The sequence below is a fragment of the Oxyura jamaicensis genome, chromosome 21 (genome assembly GCF_011077185.1).
Source record: "Oxyura jamaicensis isolate SHBP4307 breed ruddy duck chromosome 21, BPBGC_Ojam_1.0, whole genome shotgun sequence".
Taxonomy (NCBI): domain Eukaryota; kingdom Metazoa; phylum Chordata; class Aves; order Anseriformes; family Anatidae; genus Oxyura; species Oxyura jamaicensis.
In genome coordinates, this window is record NC_048913.1 from 5,579,133 (window position 1) to 5,601,905 (window position 22,773).

The 22,773-nt window shown below is 45.6% G+C and overlaps 1 protein-coding gene across 1 annotated transcript; it reads left to right on the top strand.

Annotated features, from left to right (window-relative positions):
- Nucleotides 1-30: 30 nt before the first annotated feature.
- On the top strand, nucleotides 31-17,665 carry CLCN6 (chloride voltage-gated channel 6). The gene is made up of 23 exons (XM_035344452.1): nucleotides 31-143; nucleotides 737-796; nucleotides 1,865-1,930; nucleotides 2,280-2,345; nucleotides 3,034-3,100; nucleotides 3,499-3,605; nucleotides 3,846-3,972; nucleotides 4,604-4,671; nucleotides 5,096-5,154; nucleotides 5,826-5,958; nucleotides 6,454-6,567; nucleotides 6,799-6,965; nucleotides 7,869-7,995; nucleotides 8,368-8,494; nucleotides 8,826-8,979; nucleotides 9,070-9,229; nucleotides 9,362-9,468; nucleotides 9,760-9,946; nucleotides 10,638-10,795; nucleotides 11,622-11,778; nucleotides 12,160-12,267; nucleotides 12,672-12,797; nucleotides 13,668-17,665. Exons 1-23 carry the CDS (start codon nucleotides 60-62, stop codon nucleotides 13,746-13,748), a joined length of 2,610 nt encoding a protein of 869 aa, XP_035200343.1. The 5' UTR covers nucleotides 31-59; the 3' UTR covers nucleotides 13,749-17,665.
- Nucleotides 17,666-22,773: the final 5,108 nt, after the last annotated feature.

Genomic DNA, 22,773 nt, shown 5'->3' on the forward strand with positions numbered 1-22,773 from the left:
CGTGGAGGAGGGGAGGGGGGGCGCGGGCGGTGCCGGGAGAGGGGCGGCGGCGGAGCAAGATGGCGGGGTGCGGCGCGGGGCTGTGCTGCTGCTGCTGCCCGCGCTGCTGCGGCGAGCGGGAGAGCCGCACCCCTGAGGAGCTGGTACGGCCGCAGCCCCTGCCCGGTGTCCTGTGGGGCTCCCCGCCTCAGCCGCTGGTGCCGCAGCCCCCGCTGTCCCGGTCCCCCAAAGCACCGTGGTTGGCCCCAGCTCCCGCCGGGCCTGGCAGCGCAGCCCCTGCGCCCAGCGCCTCAGGCGGTGCTGCGCCTCCTGCCCGCCTCGGGGCTCGTCCTGCCCGCCTCAGCGCCGCTCCTGCTGGGGGAGCGGGGTGCTGGGGCAGTGCCCAGCTGCCCAGAGCCGGGTAACGCTGCCCGTGCAAGTAGCTTGTCCTGTGCCCCCCTGTGACTTGTTGGTGTGAAGGAAGGGGGGGCGTGGGTTTGGCACGCTGCTTTACCTCCACCCAGCAGCCCTTCACAACGTAGTAACGTAATGTATTCATGCTGAAGGGCGAGCTTTAAGGTAAGGCCTAGTATTTAGTTACCCTAAAGTAAATGGTGATCTGGTAAATCACTCTCAAGCTTTACAGCCATCAGTGGGCTAAGCCTTCCCAGGTTTTGTCTTGTTACCAGTGTTCGTGAGCACCTGTGTATGCATCCATTCCCCTGACGTTTTTTCATTCCCATGTTCTTTTTTGTAGACGATCCTAGGAGAAACTCATGAAGAGGAAGATGAGATCCTTCCACGCAAAGACTATGAGGTGGGAAGTGAACTGATACCAACTTGTGAAACTAATGGGGAAAGAACTACAGACAGATTTGAATCTGTTTGAATTTACAGTGGGGTAGGCACTCAACTTGCATCACTGTAGCTAGGTTGTATTGGCACCAACAGAAATACCAGCAGCTGTTGTGCTTGCAAAGACCTGTTGCTCATGGTTCGATGCAGCATTTGTAGATTAATGCCCAGTGTTCTGAGTAGAGCGTAAATGTTTGCTGCTTAAGTCAGACTACTATTGAGAAAATGAATTTTCTGAATCTGTTACATTGTTCCCCCGTTTTAACAGGAGTTTACAGGTTCTTGTGGTCCTATGTCATTGTGACCGTGAAAAAGCATCTATAACTAGCTAGTGACTGTTGCTTCGCTGCTGTCTGTGGTGTCATGCTGGCTCAAAGCAGATCTTATCTATCACATCCTGATTCTTACAGGAGACTTTTAATTTTTATGTGGCTGTATGTTGGTGCTGAGCTGTTCAGAGCAGTTGCTCTTAGCATGGGTGTCGCCAAGCTGTTGCTGCTTGCTGTAACACCAACCTGTTACTGTTTGGCTTGAAAAGGGGAAGCTGATGTGGGTAGAAGCTAACAGTACTTTGTGCCTACAATGGGGCAACTATTACTTTTAATTTTCTCCTGTGATAAGGTTAAGAACTGTTGCTGCCTGTCTGGAAAGGAACTCGTTTCTAGTGCTCCTGCTGTAGTGAAGGATTAGATTTCATGTTATCCCCTGCACTGTCAAATTGGACACACTTAAAGTCTAAATCTGTATGCTGTGACTTCAGCTTAAAGTTGTATTAATCACTGGTTTAGTTCTCTCTCATCTTTGGCAGTGAATTTGGTCTGTTCTTTCACTTCCCAGTTCTCTGAGTCTGCCTCTACTGGAAATATTTAAATGAAGTTGTTTATGGAAGTTCTTCTCCTACAATTGTTTGCCAAACCTACTGTGGGGTTGTAATGACTTCTGTAATCTTTAACAAGGCCTTCTGTCCATAGCGTTTTGCACAATCTGTAGCAGATGATTCTCTTACATTGACCTTTTGGCATTCTTCCAGAGCTTGGATTATGATCGCTGTATCAATGACCCATACCTGGAAGTTTTGGAGAGCATGGACAACAAGGTAAGAGGTTTTTTTCTTTCAGTAGCTTGAGAGCTAAAGCGCTAGAAATACCTTCCACTACAGGAAGTTTATTTTTGTCTTCTTTATGGTAGAAACGATCTCATTTTTCTGATGAAAAGAGTAAAAATAAGTGTAGAGATTGTAGCTCCCAGCATCTGTTCTGAACCTCACTTTTGAAGTGAATGAAGTGTTAAGCACTTCCATCTCTCTGTTTTCAGTTTGCTGTTGTCGCTATCTTCTGTTGATGTGTCACTTTAGCTGTAATTCACCTGTGGAGCCCAAATCCACCTTTATCTGGTTTCTATTTGTTACTTTGACTTGGCTTTTTAAAAATCCTTTTCCTACACAGAAAGCACGGAAATATGAAGCAGTGAAATGGGTGATGGTTTTCGCCATTGGAGTCTGCACAGGGCTGGTAAGCGTCATGCTGTCTGGGGAATGAAGACGCTTCAGGTCACTAGGCAGGGATGATTTAGAAGTCAATGGCAAAAGAGAAAAGAGGAGGTACTGTTCACTGTCACAAAGTGGAGAGCTCGGTAGTTGGAGTTGGCTTTTGGGAATTACAGCATGTTGCTGATAAGATTATTTTCCAAGAAGACTTTTTTTTCTTTCCTTTCAGATCTTGCTGTGTTTTCTTTGCAGAGTAGTCTGGCAAATTCTTTAATCCTGTGTACAGGAAAACTTGTCCAAAGTTAGCGGTTAATCAGATAGGATTTACAGTTGAGCTGTATTTGTTCTGTTTGGCAATACTTTCTTCACTGTACATGCTTGAAAACTAGCTTTGCTGACTGTATGTCTCGGTTAAAGTTAACAGCTTTTTTCTGTACCCTGAAGTATGTTGTGGGTGTTTAAAAAAAAAATGCTACCGGTTTAATATTCTAAAGTATATCTCTTCAGGAATAATTCTGGGATGGATCTGTCCAAGTGAGAACAAGGGAGGCAGAAAATCTGAGCTTTGTAAGCTACTTTACTCTGAACAATGCTTTTGCTTTTCCTTATCCTTTGTCCTCCCTCATGCATAGTCATGGTAGGGCTTGCAAGAAGGTGGTCTTTGTTACGTGTATGTAGTGGTTTCTGATGACAGGTCTGTCTTTTTTTCATAGGTGGGCCTGTTTGTGGATTTCTTCGTGCGACTCTTTACCCAGCTCAAGTTCCGGGTAGTGCAGAGCTGTATCTTTTACCTAGCATATGGTGTCGTGGTAGACTTGAGTGACCTTTTTCTTTCTGTTGCTCAGAACAGCTGACTCTAAGACATCTGCTGTCACTCACATTGTTGATTAATCAAGTGTTCAACTTGCTTATGTAATTCAGCTCTCGAAACCAAGGAAGTGGTTCAAATATCAATATATGGGCAAAGGCTAATCCCTGAAAGAATGAGTGGTTTCTCTTCGTTGGATGTTAATTCTGAGCTCTGAAAAGGAGACCTGTCTTCTTGATGGGTTGTGTCATCTGTTCTGGCTGGAGTAGGAAGCACAAGCTTGGCTCCTGATGCCAGTGGGATCCCCAGACAGTACCGAATGATTGTGTTGGTGGGAGAATGTTATTTCTTTCCTTGACCCTCTCTGCAGCAGTGGAAGAATGCACAGAGAAAGGCTGTCTTGCCTTGTCTCTGCTGGAGCTGCTGGGGTTCAACCTGACCTTTGTTTTTCTTGCAAGTCTTCTGGTCCTCATCCAAGTAAGACTTAAGTTCGCTGCTGCTCTTTACACAGGCTTCCTTTGCTCTCATGTGGTCCTGGACACGAAGTTTCCTTCTTGTCCATAGCACTTACTGCCCGAAGGCATCATACCAACTTCAGAGAGCTAATTGATTTAGCTAAACAATGTTTCTTGTTCCCTTGCTGTGTTCTCTGACTGAGATATTGTCAGTCAGCTATGGAGTTAATGCAACGCGGTGTCAGTGTTTTCCTTTCTGCAGCCTGTGGCAGCTGGATCAGGAATTCCTGAAATTAAGTGCTACCTCAATGGGGTAAAAGTTCCAGGGGTTGTGCGGCTCCGGACAGTGGTGTGCAAAGCTATGGGAGTGCTCTTCAGTGTGGCAGGAGGTAAGAAGTGCTGCGGTGTCTTCATCTTTCTGGGGTAAGGAATCACTGAAGGGGGAGAAGTGAAGGGGAAGGGTGTGGAAAGTTTCTCTTTCGTTCCGGTGAAATCATTTTGGGCTGGAGCCAGGTTGTGAGGCCTGAATACATACAGAGAGTAGAGAAGTATTGGGACTATAGTAGAGAAGGATTGGGACTATCAGGGGAACAGATACTTTACTAGGTGGTCTAGTCAGAAGTGGCTCTTTGTGGCTCAGTCCAAGAAGGAGACCTGAGAATTCTCCAGAATGCATTATGTAGAGTAACCTGAGGGCTATGCTGTAGGCAGAAGGGCATGGTAACCTGGAGTTGAGAGTCCTTGAAACAACGGTTGTTGAATACTTCCACCCACTTGGAGTGCAAAGTCTGTGTGAGTCTGTTCACAAACATCTGGGGGTGACACGGGCCAGCAGCTCCCTTCACCTTAAGAGGAGAGGGCGTAGCTGCCTGAACTCAGCTGAGGTACTACCGAGATACTTTTATGGCCTGGTACAGGGAGGTTGTGCTATGTCATGGGAGTGGTGAGCTGATATCTCCTGACATTGTCAGGAAGGGAGAGGGTGGGGAGCATGCTGTCTCATCAGTCCTGTTTTTCCAGGTCTTTTTGTTGGCAAGGAGGGTCCAATGATCCACAGTGGTGCTGTCGTAGGTGCAGGTTTGCCACAGGTTAGTGCTGGCCTGGGTCACCGAGATGGGTGAGCTGTGGAGGCCGTTTATCCCTTTTCTGACTGCAATACAGCGTTGCATTGGGTTGCCTCTTGGCCATAGCGCTGAGTACCATGCCTTTGCTTGACTACCATCCTTGGTCTCCTGCGGGTGCCTACTCATAGCTCAGTTTGTTCCTAGAGGAGTACAGGGTGTTGGTATGTCTGTGCTAAGTGGGGCAGAAAAGAAAATGATTGTGTTCTCCAGGAGAGTGTTTGCTACTCTCCCACTGAGGTGGGAGTAGAGCTAAACATCTCTTGTAAACCAAGAGCAAACTCAGCAGGAGATTGCGTAGAGACCAGCAGTTCACACCACTGCTTTGTAAGAGTACTGTGAGGAGGAAGTTTCCTTCTCCCATGTTTCTAAAGCTTTGCTTCCTCTGTAGTTCCAGAGCATCTCTTTGAGGAAGATCCAGTTTAACTTCCCGTATTTCCGCAGTGACAGGTACTGTATCCAGGAGAGGGAGGGGGAGGAAAAGGGGAGGGGATGGTGAATGAGCAGACCTCCCTTGGGGGGAGGGTGGCTGCCTGGGATGAATCAGGTTTTTTTTCAGTTTCTGTCTAGTACCCTGCAGTCTCATTCTGCAGCAAGACAGCATCAGGATACATAACTTGATTCTTCCATGCTACCCTTAAGGGATCCCAGCTCTGGTCTCGATGTTTGTTGATGTTCTCTTTTACTGCTCAACAAATATCTACCCATTTCAAACCTTTAATCTGAATGGTTAAATGGCATCATTGTTGGTAACAAGCTCAGTTATGCACCCTGTAAGAACAAGATAGGCTCGAGAGGGCTGGTCCACTTGCAAGTGAACAAGAGCTTGTCCTTCCCTCTTCGGAATTCTTCCAAGTGATGCTGGAGCACAGTGGTTTGGGATGTTTCCTCGTGTACCTAGCAGTCACGTAGTGCCACAGTGCTTTGCCCTGTATTGTTGCTCTAGAGAGAGCATATGCTGCTGCAACAACTTGCTGAAAAAATGTCTGCCTGCAGTGGCCAGTTCTTCTTGCAGCTGTCACTCATGTATCGGTGGGATATATCAATGAATGGAAATGGTTCCTTACTTTGCAGAATCTAAGCATGTTCACAACTCTTTGCTAAACTGACATTGTTTTCAGGGATAAAAGGGACTTCGTATCTGCTGGAGCTGCTGCAGGGGTTGCAGCTGCCTTCGGAGCCCCAATTGGGGGTACTCTTTTCAGCTTGGAAGAAGGTTCCTCCTTCTGGAATCAGGGACTTACATGGAAAGTGGTAAGTGATGACTCCAGCTCTTCCTGTGTGTCTCTTCTTTGAGTTGCACCTTGGGGAGGGCTTATCTGTGAGGGCATTTGCATTATCCTGTGTCTCCTGCCATGTCCTCGAGTGCTTACTTTCATGATGTTGACGGTTTTTCGATGAATGTATCACATCTCATGATGCTTTTGGCGTTTCTCATGCCAAATGTCATGTTGATGGGATCCCTCTAGTCTACTCTTTCACAGCAGGGATGAAATGAGCAAGGGATTTGCCAAAATTGTAACTCTCGCTGAGCCAATGAAGCTCTCTTCTACAGCAGGGAGTGGGCACTGAAACCTCAGTAGGACCATTTTCATAAAGCTTGATATTCCATAAGCTTGATGTTCACGTAGCTTGATGTCTGTTGTCATAAATGCTTTGATCACATTCAACTATAAGTCTCAAGGAAGAGCTAACTGTGCCAGTCTTATTTTGGGAGTTTTTATTTCTTCTATTTTTCAACTTCCTTAGCTTTTCTGTTCCATGGCTGCCACCTTCACCCTGAATTTCTTCCGCTCTGGGATTCAGTTTGGAAGCTGGGGATCTTTCCAGCTCCCTGGGCTGCTGAACTTTGGGGAGTTCAAGGTAAGTTTTAGTGCTATTATCTTTCCCCCCTCCAGTCGCTTGTCAGTTCAGTGTTTCTTGCTGGTTTTGTGGTTGCATGCTTGTATTTGAGTAGTTGAAGAACACATTGGTAGCCTATGACAGTGTTGTTCTGCTATGGTCATTGCTGCTGAAAATCTCCTGCTGTCAAGACAGAAGTGTTGGTAGGAAATTGCAATGACTAATGCTTTTTGTCTATTTTTTTGCATGTAGTGCTCTGAGTCTGATAAGAAATGCCACCTCTGGACAGCTGTGGACTTGGGATTCTTCATTCTGATGGGGATCATAGGAGGCCTTCTTGGAGCCACCTTCAACTGCTTAAACAAGAGGCTCGCCAAGTACCGCATGCGAAATGTGCATCCCAAGCCAAAGCTGGTCAGGTATTTGTGCTTTGTTGAGTTTGTGCGGGTGTGTCTGATCGGTGTTCAGTGTCCCAGTGCAAATGCATCGATCTGGAAGACCAGTGGGAGGGGTTGGTGGAAAACCTGTTCCTATTTGTTATTGAAATCAAAGAATGAAGCATCCATGGAACTTAAGTGAACACCAGAAACCAGATGTTACAATCTCTCTACATTTCTGTAATTACTATGGTGGTATAAGTAGAGCTATAACTCTTGGAACGGCTACGAAGAGGGCTCTTTATCATAGTGGCTACAGCTGAGAAACTGGAGCTTTGTCTCCATGCAGAATTTTTGTCTTGTCCAAACAGATGTGGAAAGAATAACTGAATACAGCCTTTTTACATTATTATTATCTCAGATAATTAAATCCACAACTGAGCTCTGTGGTATTTAGAGAATTGCCGTGTAATTCTGGAAAATAATGTCTGGTGTAGACAGAATTCCTAAGTAAGAAGCTCAGATTTTTTTTAAAGTATTGCAGTAGCTAGAAAAGAAATACGAAAGACTATGCATCAGCCTGTCCAGTTTTGTCTAGACGAGACAGACTTTTTTACCCTGTAAAAATACAGAGAACATCGTTTCCATGTGAACAGTCTCATCACCAAACCCTGCCCTTTGGGTTTTTGTATGTGACTGTGTTCTGAGAGCAGAAATAGCGCCATTTTGGGGCAGGCAATAAAAAGGGAAGTTCACTTAAAAGGGAAGTTCACTTAATCCTGGCAACCAAGCGATAATTCAGCTTGACTTGCAGGCTCCCCTGCTTCAAATACTAAGTTGCAGTGGCTGCTTCTTCCGACAACCATTTAAAAGTTGTGAAGAGCCTGGACTGGGTTACAGGTCTGAGTGCAGCTTCAGTGTATGGTTTCTGTTGTGTACTTGCAGAGTCTTGGAGAGCCTGCTGGTGTCACTGACTACCACGGTCGTAGTCTTTGTAGCCTCCATGGTTCTGGGGGAATGCCGGCAGATGTCTTCCACCAGTCACAGTGGCAATGACACTTCGAGTGTGCAGGTGAGGAATCTTCCATGAAGATTGTAGTCTCCTTCATATTGTTGCTCCCTTCAGAGGAGCACAGGCAGGTAATGAGCCTTGATGGCATGCAGTATCTACAGAGAACTTGAGTTAAAACCTATGGACAGTTGTGGGACCTTAAAGTAACAATGAAAGCTGTGCTTTGTGCTTTTGTATTTTGACAAAGCAGCTCAGACTGTGAATCAGGGAGCCTATTGTCTGCAGGCCTACTGTCTGCTATTGATATTTTGGTCTGAACACGTCGAACTGTGGGTGGACACTGTATACAGAAGGGTTACTCCCATTCTGCGCAAAGGCTAACATAGCAGGGAGTGGATTTTAACTGTTCGTGTCCTTTGTGTCCTGCATCAGGGTATGTCAGAGGATGTGAATTCAAGCATCAAAACTTTTTTCTGCCCAAATGAAACCTACAATGACATGGCCACACTCTTCTTCAACCCTCAAGAGTCAGCTATCCTGCAGCTCTTTCACCAAGATGGTGAGTAGCTTGCAGACAGTGCCTCATGCCATCCTCAGGCTTCAGAGCATCATCTTGCTTGAAACAGTTCTGTTATAAAAACCACAAAGTCAACAGCCTCTTCAAGCCTTTATGGCTCAAGAGGACTGCTAGCACAACAGCTTAACATCCCCTCTCTGGGAAGAAAGATCTGCTTTTCCTTTTTTCCACTTATTCAGTGTTTTCATGTGTGTTTGGACTGGAAGACTGTTTTGAGATGGGTCTGCTGTGAGCTGAGGGATGGATGGTGTGAGACTTACCATCTGTCCAGCGGGCCTTTTCCCCTCTAGTCATGATTCTTCTTGTGTTACAGGTACTTTCAGCCCAGTCACACTCTCCTTGTTCTTCCTTCTCTATTTCTTACTTTCCTGCTGGACATACGGGATCTCTGTGCCCAGTGGTCTCTTTGTGCCATCACTGCTTTGTGGGGCTGCCTTCGGACGCCTGGTCGCCAACCTCCTCAAAAGGTGCATTGAGTGTGTGTGAGAGATGTCCTGCAAATGCATGCTGACCTCTCAGTCAGGTTATTCTAATCTTGGGGCTCTGTCTTGCCCTAGCTACATCGGCCTGGATCACATCTACTCAGGAACCTTTGCACTGATTGGAGCAGCAGCATTCCTGGGAGGAGTGGTCCGGATGACAATTAGCCTGACTGTCATCCTAATTGAATCCACGAATGAGATCACCTATGGGCTCCCAATAATGATCACCCTCATGGTGAGTGCAGGGTCTTGGCTCTAGCTTCCTGAACATGTGCTAGCTGTGAATCTCTTCCTCTCAGGGCAGTGATGAGCCAAGAAGTCTTGTATTTGGATCAACAACTCGGTACACCCTCTGTTTGTTGTGCAGGTAGCCAAATGGACAGGAGACTTTTTCAACAAAGGCATCTATGATATCCATGTGAACTTGCGAGGAGTACCTCTCCTGGAGTGGGAAACAGAGGTGGAAATGGATAAGTAAGGCTGCTCTTCTTGGCAGGGCTGTGGGTTAGAGTTTGTCATAGGGTTCTTGGCTCAGAAAGATGTGTTATAATGGGGAGATGATGCTTCATGGCCAATGAACCTGGCTGCACCAACTGCTGTGAGAAGAGTTGGAAGTGATGCATCAGGCCTGCAGCAGGAAAGAGGTGCCTGGGGCCCTTGCTGGGGAGGAGTGGACAGGTGGAGATCTGAGAAACAAATTTGTGAGGCTTGGGAAGAAGCTTGATGTGAAGCATGGAGCAATCTTGGATTTTTCTGTTTCCTCAGACTACGAGCCAGTGACATCATGGAACCCAACCTGACTTACGTCTACCCCCACACTCGTATTCAATCCCTTGTTAGCATCTTGCGCACAACTGTTCATCATGCCTTCCCTGTCGTGACTGAGAACCGGGGCAATGAGAGGGAGTTCATGAAGGGAAATCAGCTGATAAGTAACAACATCAAATTCAAGGTAAGAAGATGATTGTTCAGTCAGTTGAAAGGGTAAAAACCTTGGTTGCAGAGGTAGAAGGTCCCTTCCTTTGTTATCATAGAATCATTTAGATTGGAAAAGACCTTTGAGAATTACCTAGGCCAACCTTTAACCGGTATTGATAATTTTAATATTGTCAATGCAGGATTCAGATCAGACATGAGCAATTACTAAAATACAGAGTTTTCAGAAATGCAATTTCAGTCCATTCTCCTGGTTACGGCAAAGGCAGAACAGTGGTCTGCATTAGTATAGAAGCAAAACTGAACAGGAGTTTAAGTAACCAGTTTAGGATAGAGATGGAAAAATGTTTGATTCAGCACTGAAGTACTGAACTCATCCTTGAGATCAAGAATGGTTGCCTAACTGCTTCCCTCCTTCACAGGAAGGGGAATGGGAGGGCGCTTTAGCCTCCTGGGAAACTTGAAATTTAAGGTTGGAATGAGCCACATGTTCATTGCATACCTGTGCCCTAGCAAAAAAGGTGCCTGACTTCCTAAATTGCAGGTTTCCTGACAAAGGAGAGTGCAGTCCTACAGACTGTTCTTACAACTACTATGACAGCACTAAGGAACACTTTATCTGGTGATAGAAAGCTATAAAAAATAGTTTACAGTTAGTCTTTGATTGTTGACCTGCTTAATGGGTATCTGAAAATTGTTGTATCCAGAAATCTAGCATTCTCACCCGAGCTGGAGAGCAGCGCAAACGGAGTCAGTCCATGAAGTCCTACCCTTCAAGTGAGTTGCGTAACATGTGTGATGAGCACATAACAACAGAGGAGCCACCAGAGAAGGAGGATTTGCTACAACAGATGCTAGAGAGAAGGTGAGATACTAGTAGGAACAAAGGAAGGGAAACAAGATATTTCTTAACATTGGGATATGTTGTGATGCTTCATATAGTCCCTGTTATTACGTATGCTGGAGGAAGCAGTATGAATATCCATGTTTTCAGGAGACGTAACTTGTCAGGACCCATCAGACAGTGCTGGGACCCACACCCCTGCCTGAGTCCTGGGCTAATGACTTGATGACTCAATTGTTAAATTTCCATCAAACACCTGCCCAGAAGTATTTCCTGGAGAGGACAGAATACCTGGGGAAATGACTTGTCTTTAGAAATTAATGCCCTTTTGTCCACAAAAACCTGATGGCTCTGCAAAACTCACTCTTTACAAGAGAAGAGCTAATGACCTGTCACCATACTACTTAATACCATCCTTCTGGTAACTGGGCTGAGCCACTAGACTCTTACTGCAGTTATTTCACTTAAAGCCCAGTGTAGTTAATCAGTTTCTAACCTACTGATTGTGACATTTACGGGTGAAGTTATGACCTGACACTCTATCACATGCTTCAGCTGTTACTAGAATCTGAGTAATTTGGCACTGAAAATTGCTTCAGTAGCAAGCGATTTGAAACTGAAAGTTAGGAGACTGTCTCCATTTTACTGCTTATATAATGCTCTGTATAATGGCACTTGACTGTTCTCTGATAGTTTGCCTGGAGAAAAGGCTTGCTTGTCTCTAGAAAGAATCCCTGAAATACTCTGGAGAAGGTTGCAAAGAGATGAGATAGCTGTTGGTTTGGAGGGTGGTGTGTGTGTCTTGTTAGGTTCAAGTGACTTACAGTATATATTCAATCTGTTGCAGATATACACCTTACCCCAATTTGTACCCTGATCAGTCTCCCAGTGAAGAGTGGACCATGGAAGAACGCTTCAGACCTCTGACCTTCCATGGCCTGATCTTGCGCTCGCAGCTGGTCACCCTCCTTGTCAGGGGAGTTTGTTACTCCGAGAGCCAGTCAGTAAGTCTGCCTAATCTGGAGTTGTAGCAGACATCTCCACCCTCTGCGCTAGACAAATTGGGGATGATATTTATAAGCTGCTGTGAAGACTTCACCTATTTTTCCATTTTAAGGAATGTATCTCAGTTTTAAAAGCTGAAGGCAGGTAATGTGTATACCCATAAATCTCTGAGCTAAATGGTTGTATGGGTTTGCACTTCCATTGCTGAATTCTGAACAGAGATGTTAGGAATGCCTTTGCAGAAGTTTTGTGTGTGGGCATGGGGAGAAGGCTGTCTGGGTAAACACAGGGCGTTGGGAGGCGGTATTTGCTGTGCTTGCAGGCTGTGCACTCTCAGGGAAGGCAACACATTGATTTGGTGGCATTTGTTTTAATTGCAGAGTGCAAGTCAGCCTCGTCTATCCCATGCAGAGATGTCAGAGGATTATCCTCGCTATCCAGATATCCATGATCTGGACCTCACGTTGCTGAACCCTCGCATGATAGTGGTAAGAGACACTGTGATGTGACAGGTCTGATACACATTTAGAACTGTCTCAAGCCTGTAAAAAGGACTGAGAATATGTTTAAGTCTACCCATGTGGCCAACATCCTCTACTTCTCATGCATTCGGCCAGCATTTTATGTATGTGGAAGACAGTTGTCGTGCCTGCTATGAAGTAGCATTCCACACAGGTGCTTTACTTTAGGAGTAAGACTCTACCTGTCTACTTTAGCTTCCTTCTAGATTAGATTTCTGCCTGAGGGTGAATGAACTGGCAAACTTCTGGTATTTATTAGGAGTTCTCAACATTTCAGTGAATTAGAGCAGCTGTAGCAATTGCTTGTTAGTGATTCTTGAAACTACAGAAAATAACTCTTGTAAATAACATCATTATTTCTTCTTTCTTAGGATGTCACCCCGTACATGAACCCGTCGCCCTTTGCTGTCTCTCCAAACACTCATGTGTCGCAAGTCTTTAACCTGTTCAGGACAATGGGACTCAGACATCTACCAGTTGTGAATGCAGTCGGAGAGGTAGGTCCTTATCTCAGTTTTGTCCTAGCTGAGCAAGGAAGCAGATGTGTTTTCTCCAATGCTTTCCCCTTTGAGAGAACTGAGATCTGTTTTAACATCAAACAGTTATGTTTTAATGGGATCAGAATGTGGTCTTAAGGCTCTGAAGCATTGTTGGTTGCTGTGACTTCATTACCATCCTTAGTGTCCAAGTCTGCTCCCCGCCTTCACCCCAAAGAACAGGACACAGTCTGTCTAATTTCTCAGGTTGGCAGCATGTGGAAGCTGTTACTGTCTTGTACCTTTTCAGAGTCCTTGAGCTCATCAGAGGTCACTAATTTGGCTTCCCCTTTGACAGTTTTATTAGAGGCCAAGAGCAGAATTTCCTGTATGTTGGGCAGGAGGTTTTTCTTTTGGATAAAACTTGCATTCTGATCTTACTCATAAGAGTAGAAAAATAAGCTTTTGAACGGTTTGTCCTTGATTCACTGTACTTATCTCTTTGCCATCTACAGTGCTCAGAAATAGTCAGTAGGTGTCAGTAACTTCCTATCAGCATAATGAGAAACTTCCCTTAAGCCTGAACAAGGAAGGAAAATCCTGATGATGATAATAGCCTGAACTGGTCTTTCCTTCTGAGGCAGCAGTGCTTTTTTCTTTTTTGGCCTTTAGATGTTCCTAATAGTAGGTATGTGCTGGGAGAGTGGGGTGTCTGTTCTGGTGCAACTTGAGCTTGAACCCACTGTAACTCTGCATTGGTCAAGAAGTGCTTGAAGGTTCTCACGTGTTTCTTTTGGTTGGAAAGTAAAACAGTTCTACCACACGCGTCTCTTAGTGGCACGTCTGTGATACTGACGTATCATTTCTTTCCTTTTTTTCTTCCTCTTTAAGATTGTTGGGATAATCACTCGGCACAACCTGACCCACGAATTTCTGCAGGCAAGACTGAGACAACACTATCAGACCATTTGATGCCCCTGCCCCGCTGCCGGCGTGGCTAACCTCCCTCTTCCAAGCCTGCACACGCGCTCGCATTCTGCTTGGACCCTACAAGGCCCAAGATTTGCCGTTTGGCTTCTCACACGCATATCAAGCCTGGGGATCTGGAAAACATCTTGCTAGCCAGAGAATTAGAGGAGCTGCCTGAGCCCGGAGCTGTTGACTGGTCTCAGGCACTTGTTTTGATCATTCTTGATCCAGGTTTTATTTTTTTTTTCCTGTGTGCCCAGCCTTTCATGAGATGTTCTCTTGACATTATACATTCTGCTTTTTTTGTGAGGCTTGGACAAAAGAACCATCCAGCTCCACTGTGTCCTGTGCAGAGAACTGCAGCATCTTTTCCCTGTCTACCTGTGCGTTTCTTTTCCTCTTCCTCCCTTGTTCCTGCAACTGTTGCCTTACTTGTGTGAGAGGGGGGTTGCTGTCAAGGCTGAGAGAAGATAATGAAGTTTGCAGTTATCAAATAGCTGCTTTGCAGGATGGCTTTTCTCAAAAGTGGTATAAAAAGCCAGTTCTTTGGAAATGCACATCTCTTTGTGGGTGTTCCCAGTTGCCCATATTTTTCCACTGGCTTTCTTTTTTTCCTTATTTCTGTACTCCTTACATGGGAGTGTCCTTGCTGTGACATTTTTGACAACAGCTGACTTTTGAGAGCATCTCAGAGAATCAGGAGTTCTGAACAGTTCAGTTTCATTTGCTCTTTGGATTATAAATGTTCAATACTTCTGCGGAGCATCTCAGAGAAAGAGTCTCCCTGTAAGAGACTCTACTAAGGTACTCTACTTGTGGTACTCCACTTCGTCACTACCCTGACACACCTGTATTTATAGGCACGATGTCCTTTCCAGCTATGGCTATAGACCAGGGAACCCTACTTCATCAGAGCACGGAGAATTGTGGATTTCTGGAGGCAGTTATAACTGATGCCCTGTCTCTGGGTTTCATTGAACTACCTCTGTGTTGTGAGAGGAGCTGGCGGAACTTTCGGCTGCTATGCAGGAAGGATACTTGGTGCTAGTAACTAGCAGGCAGGATTATACTGCAGGTTGATGAGTGGGGCTGCCTGGCTTTAAAAACGCTTGGATTATGTTTGCAGCTGCAACGGCCAAATGTCTGTAAGGGTAAAATCAGCACTTAGGAGCCAGTTGCAGCCAGTTCACTGCTTTAGCAGGTACCATCCTGGCCAGCACCTGTATTGTTCCAGCAGGCACCTGCCTTTGTGAGTTTTGCATACAGATAACCCTGAGTGGGAAGCCAAAGTTGTGCCTCTGGGGACAGCATAGCTGATTGGCTTGATAAAGCACAGAGCATTCTCTCAGCCAAGAGACTGGGCTAAGTAACATGGGGAATGTATCCCAGGAAAACTTCTGCACAGCTTCTAAGCATTCCTGTTAACCTGTTGTCTGCCATAAGGAGCTAGGTAGATGAGAGCTGTGGCAGAAGGAAATCAGACACTGTTCCATTTCCTGAAATCAGGAACTCACCTGTCTTGAAAATTCTCCTGAATAACACTGGCAGAGCTGTGCTCTTCCCTTGTGTGTCAAAACACTGCTTCTGTTAGAGCAGCCTCTTTGTGGAAGCTGACTGTTGCAGGGCAGTGCTTTGCAAGCCGCTGACACCTGCTACAGTTAGGGCTAGGACATTCTGTGCCTGGGGCACCAGCCATAGTCTCGATGTAGGGCTCTGTAAGTCACAGGGGCTCTTTAAACATTCATGTAGTCTTTGCGGTCCAGGTAGTTGTGGGACAGATGTGTCCTCTGGCTGTGCTTGCAGAAAACACAGATGAGTCACCAGATGCTCTTGATTTCTGTCCTGCAGATGACAGAAAACTTGGTCTTACAAGCAGTTCCTGAGGCCAAATTTTAGGGTGGAATTGATCCTTGTCATACAGGGCATAGCACAGCTCAGCTGGAAAGTTTTTTAGCAAAGGTGTTCATAAGCACTGAGATTTTTTTTTTTTTTTTTTATCTTTTATTCCTCTCCATTGACATCTGTAGGCCTTTTTTTTTTTTCTTCCAGTGTTCTTTCTCTCCTGCCTTCTTATTAGGCCTTCTTATTAAGAGAGGAATGGTGGATCTTTGTTTTCGGGATTGGATGTTACAGGATTCCCATAAAGGAAAGAATGGGCTGTGGTACATGCAGTAGCAGTTGTTGCAAGGGAAGCTGGATCCTTTGTTAAATGTGGTGAGTGTCTAGGGCTTCTTGGGAAAGGACCTATGCTAAAGAGACGGGGAACACAATTCATTCTTTTTCTTACTGTGGAGCTTACAACAGCAGCTCTTGTCTCCCCCACTAAAGTTGTTTTGCTGGCTTCTGAATATCTTAGTTCCATTTCAGGTAAGGCATGCAAGCTCGTTAAACTTTCTAGAGTTAAACAAAGGTGTTTTCCTACAGCTAGTACCCACCTTGTGCCTTTCAACCTGAATTCCTTAGCTGGGACAGATGTAGCATTGTTCCTAGTGTACACAAGTCAGCGTTGTCCTCTGCTCTTGACTTGTAAGTTGTTTCCCAGTTGGTAGGGTAAGGACGTTTTCTCTGGATAGTCTGTGTAGTTGGTTTCTAAGCACCCGTGTACCCTGAGCACTGGTTGTGCACTGAGCTGCCCCGAGGAACTTCCAGCACCCCTTTGCACTCCCTGAAGCTGGACTGTGGGTTTGAAATCTGCTTCTGGTAACCTACCTTTCGTTCAAAGGATTTGTACTCTTGGGCAGTTACAAATTACAGAAATTCTGTTTTGGATTTCAGATACTTCTAGTGTGGAATTAGCAATCCCATACTGTCAGAAAACCTCTCAAGAGTGCCCTCTCCCTGTGGTAAATCCTTTTCCTATTGCTTAGTGACTGCATGTGGAAGGTTCCTTCAGTCTGTGCACCTGACCCTGAGGTCCTTAGATTGTTGCCTTGAGCCAGTCATCTCCTGTTTTATTCCTGAACATGAGCTGCAGCAGTACATTTTGCTGTAGAATGTCTTTCCCTCGCTACTAAGGCCTGTAGTTAGGTGATCCAGGCAAGACAAACTGAAAAATCTTGCTAAAGTTTGAGCACCACCCATGTATCCCTGTGGGAGTCGGCTGTCAGCACTGTCTGCTCTGCCTGTGCATCTGTCTTATTCAGACCTTTCAGCTGGAAAACACTCCTGTTTCACTGCTTCAGTAAAGAAGTTTTAACTAGTGGTGGTGGGTGACCCTGTCAGCCTTTTTAAAGGGAAATCTGAGCGTGCAATCACCAGTTACGTAGTCTGCAGAAAGGAAGCTACAAGTTCATGTGACATCTGGAGATGCAGCGTTTCACCTCTGACTGAAGACTGCTGCAAAGAGCTTGAGTTGAATTAGTCCTGTTCTCACACTTTGCTGGTCACTAAATTCCTTTCTAACATGCTAGCTGCTTTTGTTCTGGCTGCTTAGTGGTTTACCAAGAAACTTTTAGCATAGGTGCCTATAACCTTGTACTCAGAGCAACACTAAAGGAATAGTAACCAAGAACTGGATTAGTATTGATGGCAGAAGTTCGGGGTAATATGGGGCACTCTCCCCGCCTCATGTTTTCCTGTGAAGTGTTAATTATGCAGTTTTGAATTAACTTACTGTGAGCCATTCCAATGGTAGCAACTTACCTTTCCATTTGTTGTTGTTTTTTTTTTTGCACTGTTTTTGTTATAAGATGATGTAAGCTAATTCCATGATGTATATAAACTGTATTTTTTTTTTTAAATTTGTATGAACATATTTTTATTTGAACTATGGCACTTGGGAAGTATTCATGTAACCATAACATGTCTGAGAGTAAAATGTTTGTGTGTCTCCTTCAGCACTTCAAGGCCTCTTGATGTTTCTAGTGTTGTCTTACTTCTTTTTTGTCCTTTACTGTAATAAAACTGGTAGAACATTGCAATATTCAAGAACGTGATTTGGGATAGATGAGTAGTTGCTATTTATAAGCTGTCTGGATCTGACAGTTTCACAGAAGGTGCCCTGAGGCTGGACAGAAATAGGAGTTGTACAGTTGTTTAGGCTGCAACCACTCTAACCCCATGTTCTCTCACAACAAAGGGAAGGAATTAACAAATGTATGATAAGGAGTTGAATTGTGCAGGTTGCGCTGGAAGTGACTGCTGCTTGTCTTATCTGGGAGCTCTGGCTTTCTACCCTCCTGTAAGTAAGTTAATGAAAGATATTTAGAGTGTAGTGCTGCACCTCTTGTTTTACAGGTGACTTCTCCAAATGTGAAAAATCTTAATTTCATCTTTAGCCCTTATTTAGTTTGTGGCTATGCAGAAAAGAACCTGTGACCATTTTTGATCTTTCATCACTTGCTTAGGCCTAAATTGTGAGCAAGTACAGTCTTGGAGCACTGTAGTATTTGGCCCAAAAGCTCACCATCTTTCCATGCTTGTTTTTCTTCATCAGGTAGCTGTGCTGTACAGGGTGCACATAGCAGCTCTCTGATGCACTCACACACAGCCAGCAGCTCGTCTGGCTCCTGCCATCAGTCTCTTGTTTGGTATGTGTGTAATGACACAGAGGGAGCGCCTGAAATTGATAAAAGCATCTGTTGGGAGGAGATGGTAGAAAATCCGTGGTTGGGAGCAAAATAAGCGACGTAGTCTGCTTAATTAAGCTGTGCTCCTAGCAAGGAATCAGTAGGAGAGAGTCAGCAGGAGAGTAAGGGGGGGAACTCTGCTTCAGCTCCGCTACTGCTTTCAGTCATAAATACAGTAATGTAGGAGGAAGTGAGAGCAGTTCATTTTCTTTTTAAAACCGAGGCACATCAGCTGCTGCTTCCGAGTAACAGTAAATAAGGGAGGCAATAGACTGTCTTTTGTCTTTCTCCCTTAGATTTTACACACACACACACACACACACATAAAAAAAGGGAGGTGTCTGGCAAATTTATGCTTAAAGCAAATGGCTTCGTGTTTAGATTAAAACCTCTTTCTACTGAGGTTTATAGACTCATAAATCCAACCGCGTGTTGTGACCCCAGTTCTTGTAAACTGTGTATTTAGAAGGAGAATTTAGTGTTCAGTGAAATTTTCTTGTGCTTTGCTGACAGGATACAAGCCACCAGCTTCAGGGTGTGTGTACGCATACAGGTGTGTATCATCTAGCACCCACAGGAAGAAACAGCATGACTGCCCCAGGCTTTCATTGCACTTAGGCACTTGATGAGATAATGAAGTTGATCTTCTTGTCCAAGGTGCTGAAATGCTTTTCATCAGCAGCAGTGAGAGACGCTTGGCTTCTTAAACATCCACTGTAGTTTTTGAGTTGATGTGTGTGAAATAGTTCGTTTGGAGCTGGAAGTGAGGTGGCAGTGAGGCTTTCCTCCCTTCACCATCTGGGAAGTGAAGGAGAAGTTTCAATGGGGTTTAGAGGTCACGATTTAAAATTAGTGAAGCTGTCCTTTTTTTCCAGGCTGTTCCAAAACTGCAGGGGAGAAAAAAAAAAGCATGAGTAACTCTATGGGCTGTGTGCAGTTTATCACACGTATTACTGACATTCGAGCATCTAGGAGCAGGAGACCAAAACCCATTTATACCAGTCTGGGGAGAAAAACACACAAAGCAATGTTATGCTGAAGAGCTCACAGCTCTAGCAGGAAACACAAGACAACTTTGAGAGCCTTGCTGGCTCACCCAGCAGCTCCTTGCTGCTTATACTAGAGAAAAGCTCTGTGAAATGCCCAACTTTACAGGCTGATTTCATTTTCCTTTTGTTTCCTCCTAGTTCCCAGCATAGTAGACCTCATCCTAGCTGCCTCCTCTGTACCGTGCCTTTTCTTAAAAGTTTCTACTCCTCTCAACTCTGTTTTAGTGCAGGATTCTGCTGGCTTTCCAAAAGAACAGTGGGGATATAGGAAGGGAAGATAGGGGAAGATCCTACAAATCCTTCTTTCTTCCTTTCCTTTTCACATAAGAGCCCAAACTCTAGTTGCAACTTTAAGCTTTTTATTCTTTCTTGCTTCGTTCATGAAAGTGTATCAATCTGCTCCTAGGAAAACAAAATACAGACATGATACCACCTCTTGTTCATAAAGGGCAAGCTGTACTGTACTCCTGAGAGGGGAACTGATGTGCCTGTGACTCTTCTAACCAGGAACACCAGTTGTACAACAGTTTCCATTTTGTTCAGGTGGGTTGACAGGAAGGGAGGCCTCATATATTAATAACAAAGATTGTGGCAGTTTCTGGTCTAGCAGTGCGACACAAGAGCTTGAAGAATGAAGCCTGCTACGTGCTGTCACTTGCTCTGGTAAAGGATTGGAGTCAGCAGAAGATTCCCTTTTAAAGTTACTTGTCAGTAGCTGCTGTCATTGGGGTGGCAATGGTCCAACCCCAGCACAGAATGACAGCACGGGGCCACTCTTGACTTGTTTTGAGAGGCTTCACAGTCGAAAGGTGTGAGAGAAGCACTAGAAAAGATTGTGTCCTTTCTCTCTCAGCAATGCCTCTGACTCTTGCTTCTTCATTGGGGAAATTACAAGACAAGCATTGGACAACTATGTGCCAACTGTCTGATGGAGCTGCACCTCTGGGGAAGCGTGCAAGAGACCCAAGGAAGGGCTGCTCTCATCACAGCAGGATTGTCTTGTTAGCTTTCTGTTACTGTGGTAGCCTCCGTCTTTGGGCACAGTGCCATCGTACTGTCAGCTGTAAGGAGCTGCTGCCGGGGATGACTGGGACGTGCTCATCAGCAGGTGTCAGTCAGCAAAAAGGCCCTTGGGGGGCAAGCTTCAGTGGGTGTAAATCAAGCAGGCTGGATAGGGCCAGGTTGTTAGGGAAATTGGCACAGCTCCACTCGTCCCTGCAGCAGCTGAGGATATGCACCCGATACTTTGTGTACGATTTCTTATAGACACAAAGCAGTGGTGACAGCTCCTCTCCGCATTTTTGCTTGCAGACCAGGATTTCTGTGATGTTCAGTGAAACATTTTGTGTAGCAGGAGGCTGGAAAGGGATAGTGCAGCCTCTGAGAGGGAGAAAGAAGCTCTCAAATCTGATTTGCAGCAACAAAAAACCTGCAGGCCAACTGGCCTGCTCTTCCAAATGAGTTTCATGTCCTACAGTGTGCATGAAGCATATCAGTGTAATTACTATATTTCAAAGTTCAAAGGAAGGAAAGCTGCTGAATTATGCACTACCAGTCCGGGTTACTGCCAGAAGCTATTAGGAAGCGAGGATGAAGCCTGGCCTCACAGGAGGTGGCAAATGTCATCGGAGCCCGGTGGAAGGTGTGAGGCTGGTCTCCCTGTGATCTCCCTGGGGTATTTCTTCCTTGGCACAATAAGTGTGATAGCACTGGGGAACATCCGAGGTGCTGTGCTGTGGGGGTTGACTGAGGCTTATAAAGCACTCAGATACCCGACAGTGTGGAGGGGGGCAGGATTTCAGAACTCTGTCCCATGGTCAGTGCTGAACAGTTGCTTGTAATGTAATTGCTGTTATCTGGGTTTGACATCAGCTCTTTGTAGCAATAACTTTGTCCCAGAGGCATCCTGTTTCTGAATTGTTTACAATTACAAGCTACATTGATTCTCTCTCTCAGGTCTGACTCATAGCACAGTTGCTACAGCAAAGCTAGGAAGTGCTGGTTTGGTTGTGTGGCCACCAGTCTTTTTCCTACGCTGCTATTGACACGCACTGCAAACCTTGCCTTCCCTTAGGGGGAGTTTCTCTAGAAGATTTGCAATGCATCCTGGATAGGTGTGAAGTCTTAGTAGGAATACATTAATCTGCAGTTTGTGTTCTCACAACAGCTTGGTACTGCTTATTTCTTTTCCAGTCTGGTTCCCCCTTTTCCTCCAAAAAGTTCTATCAGGATTAATTTCCACAATTTATAGGCACCAAAGGCAGCTCCACCATAAATCCGAAGGAAGCTACCTCACATTTACACATGGGTGTATGCAGGACCGGCTGCACAGGAATGCCCTCACCCCTTCATGGCTAGCATGTGCAGCTGTGTGAATCTGCTGCAGTGAAAAGAGCAGAAGAAACAAGATGCCATTAGGTGTCTGCTTCTATCTGCATGAAGGGGAAAGACTGCAGCGTGGCTTTAGCACCTTGTGTATGCCTGGGACAACAGGACCCTCCTCTGAGTGTCTGAGCCATGAACACAAGTCCAGGGTGCTGCGAAGTGAAGTAGAGCATGAGCACGCGATGCCTCTCACGCTGCTGTAAGTGCTTGTGCCTCGGTCCTTCCGCTGCTGTAGACGTCAGCCTGCTGACCTGTTCTGTGAACCAGCTGATAAATGAATTCACACGCTTGCTTGTTCCGGGACCTTCCATTCCTGCACACGCTGACTGAAATTCCTCACCTCGCTGAAGGAAAGTTCCCAGAGGAGCCTTTTGGGTCCCTGTATGCACCCTCCTGGCCAGAGTCTTTCTGTACCCTCTTCAGAAAGCAACCGATACAGCTCCAAAGAGGAGTTCAGCTTTCAGGTGTTGTTGCTCTCTCCCCACACAATGGGCTGCTTTTGTCTCATGCTTGTTTGGGACCGCCTGTTCCCTAGTGTCTTTCCTGCCCTCTCTGATCCATCTCTCACAGCACCAGTGACAGCACGTTGCTCATCCCTGGGGGTGGTCCTCCTTGCCTGTAGAGCTTATCAGCACTGAGTTTCTCTCGTTCAGCTTTTCCAGGTGCTCTTTTCCATGTGCAGTCCTACTCTGACCTGGCTGCGAGATTTCCCTTGGGGGGAGGTTTACAGCTCAGTGTGTTTATGGGAGCAGCAGTAAAAATCCAGCCACAGAGATGCTTTTTTCCTAGATTGCCTGCCCTCAATTAGGTTCTCCCAGACTGTAGGGTCTATTAACATGCTGTCTGCAAGCTAATACAGACTTGTTCCACCGGGAACTGGCTTGCTGTTAGTACTGGACCCACCTGGCTGTGGGTCAGGCAGTGCCAACTCTTCTTGCCATTTTTAGCACGTTCCACTGAACCCATTAGTGTTTTGTGCCCCGGGGGGCTGACAGGGAGGGATAATTTACAGGGTCTTGGTGCGTC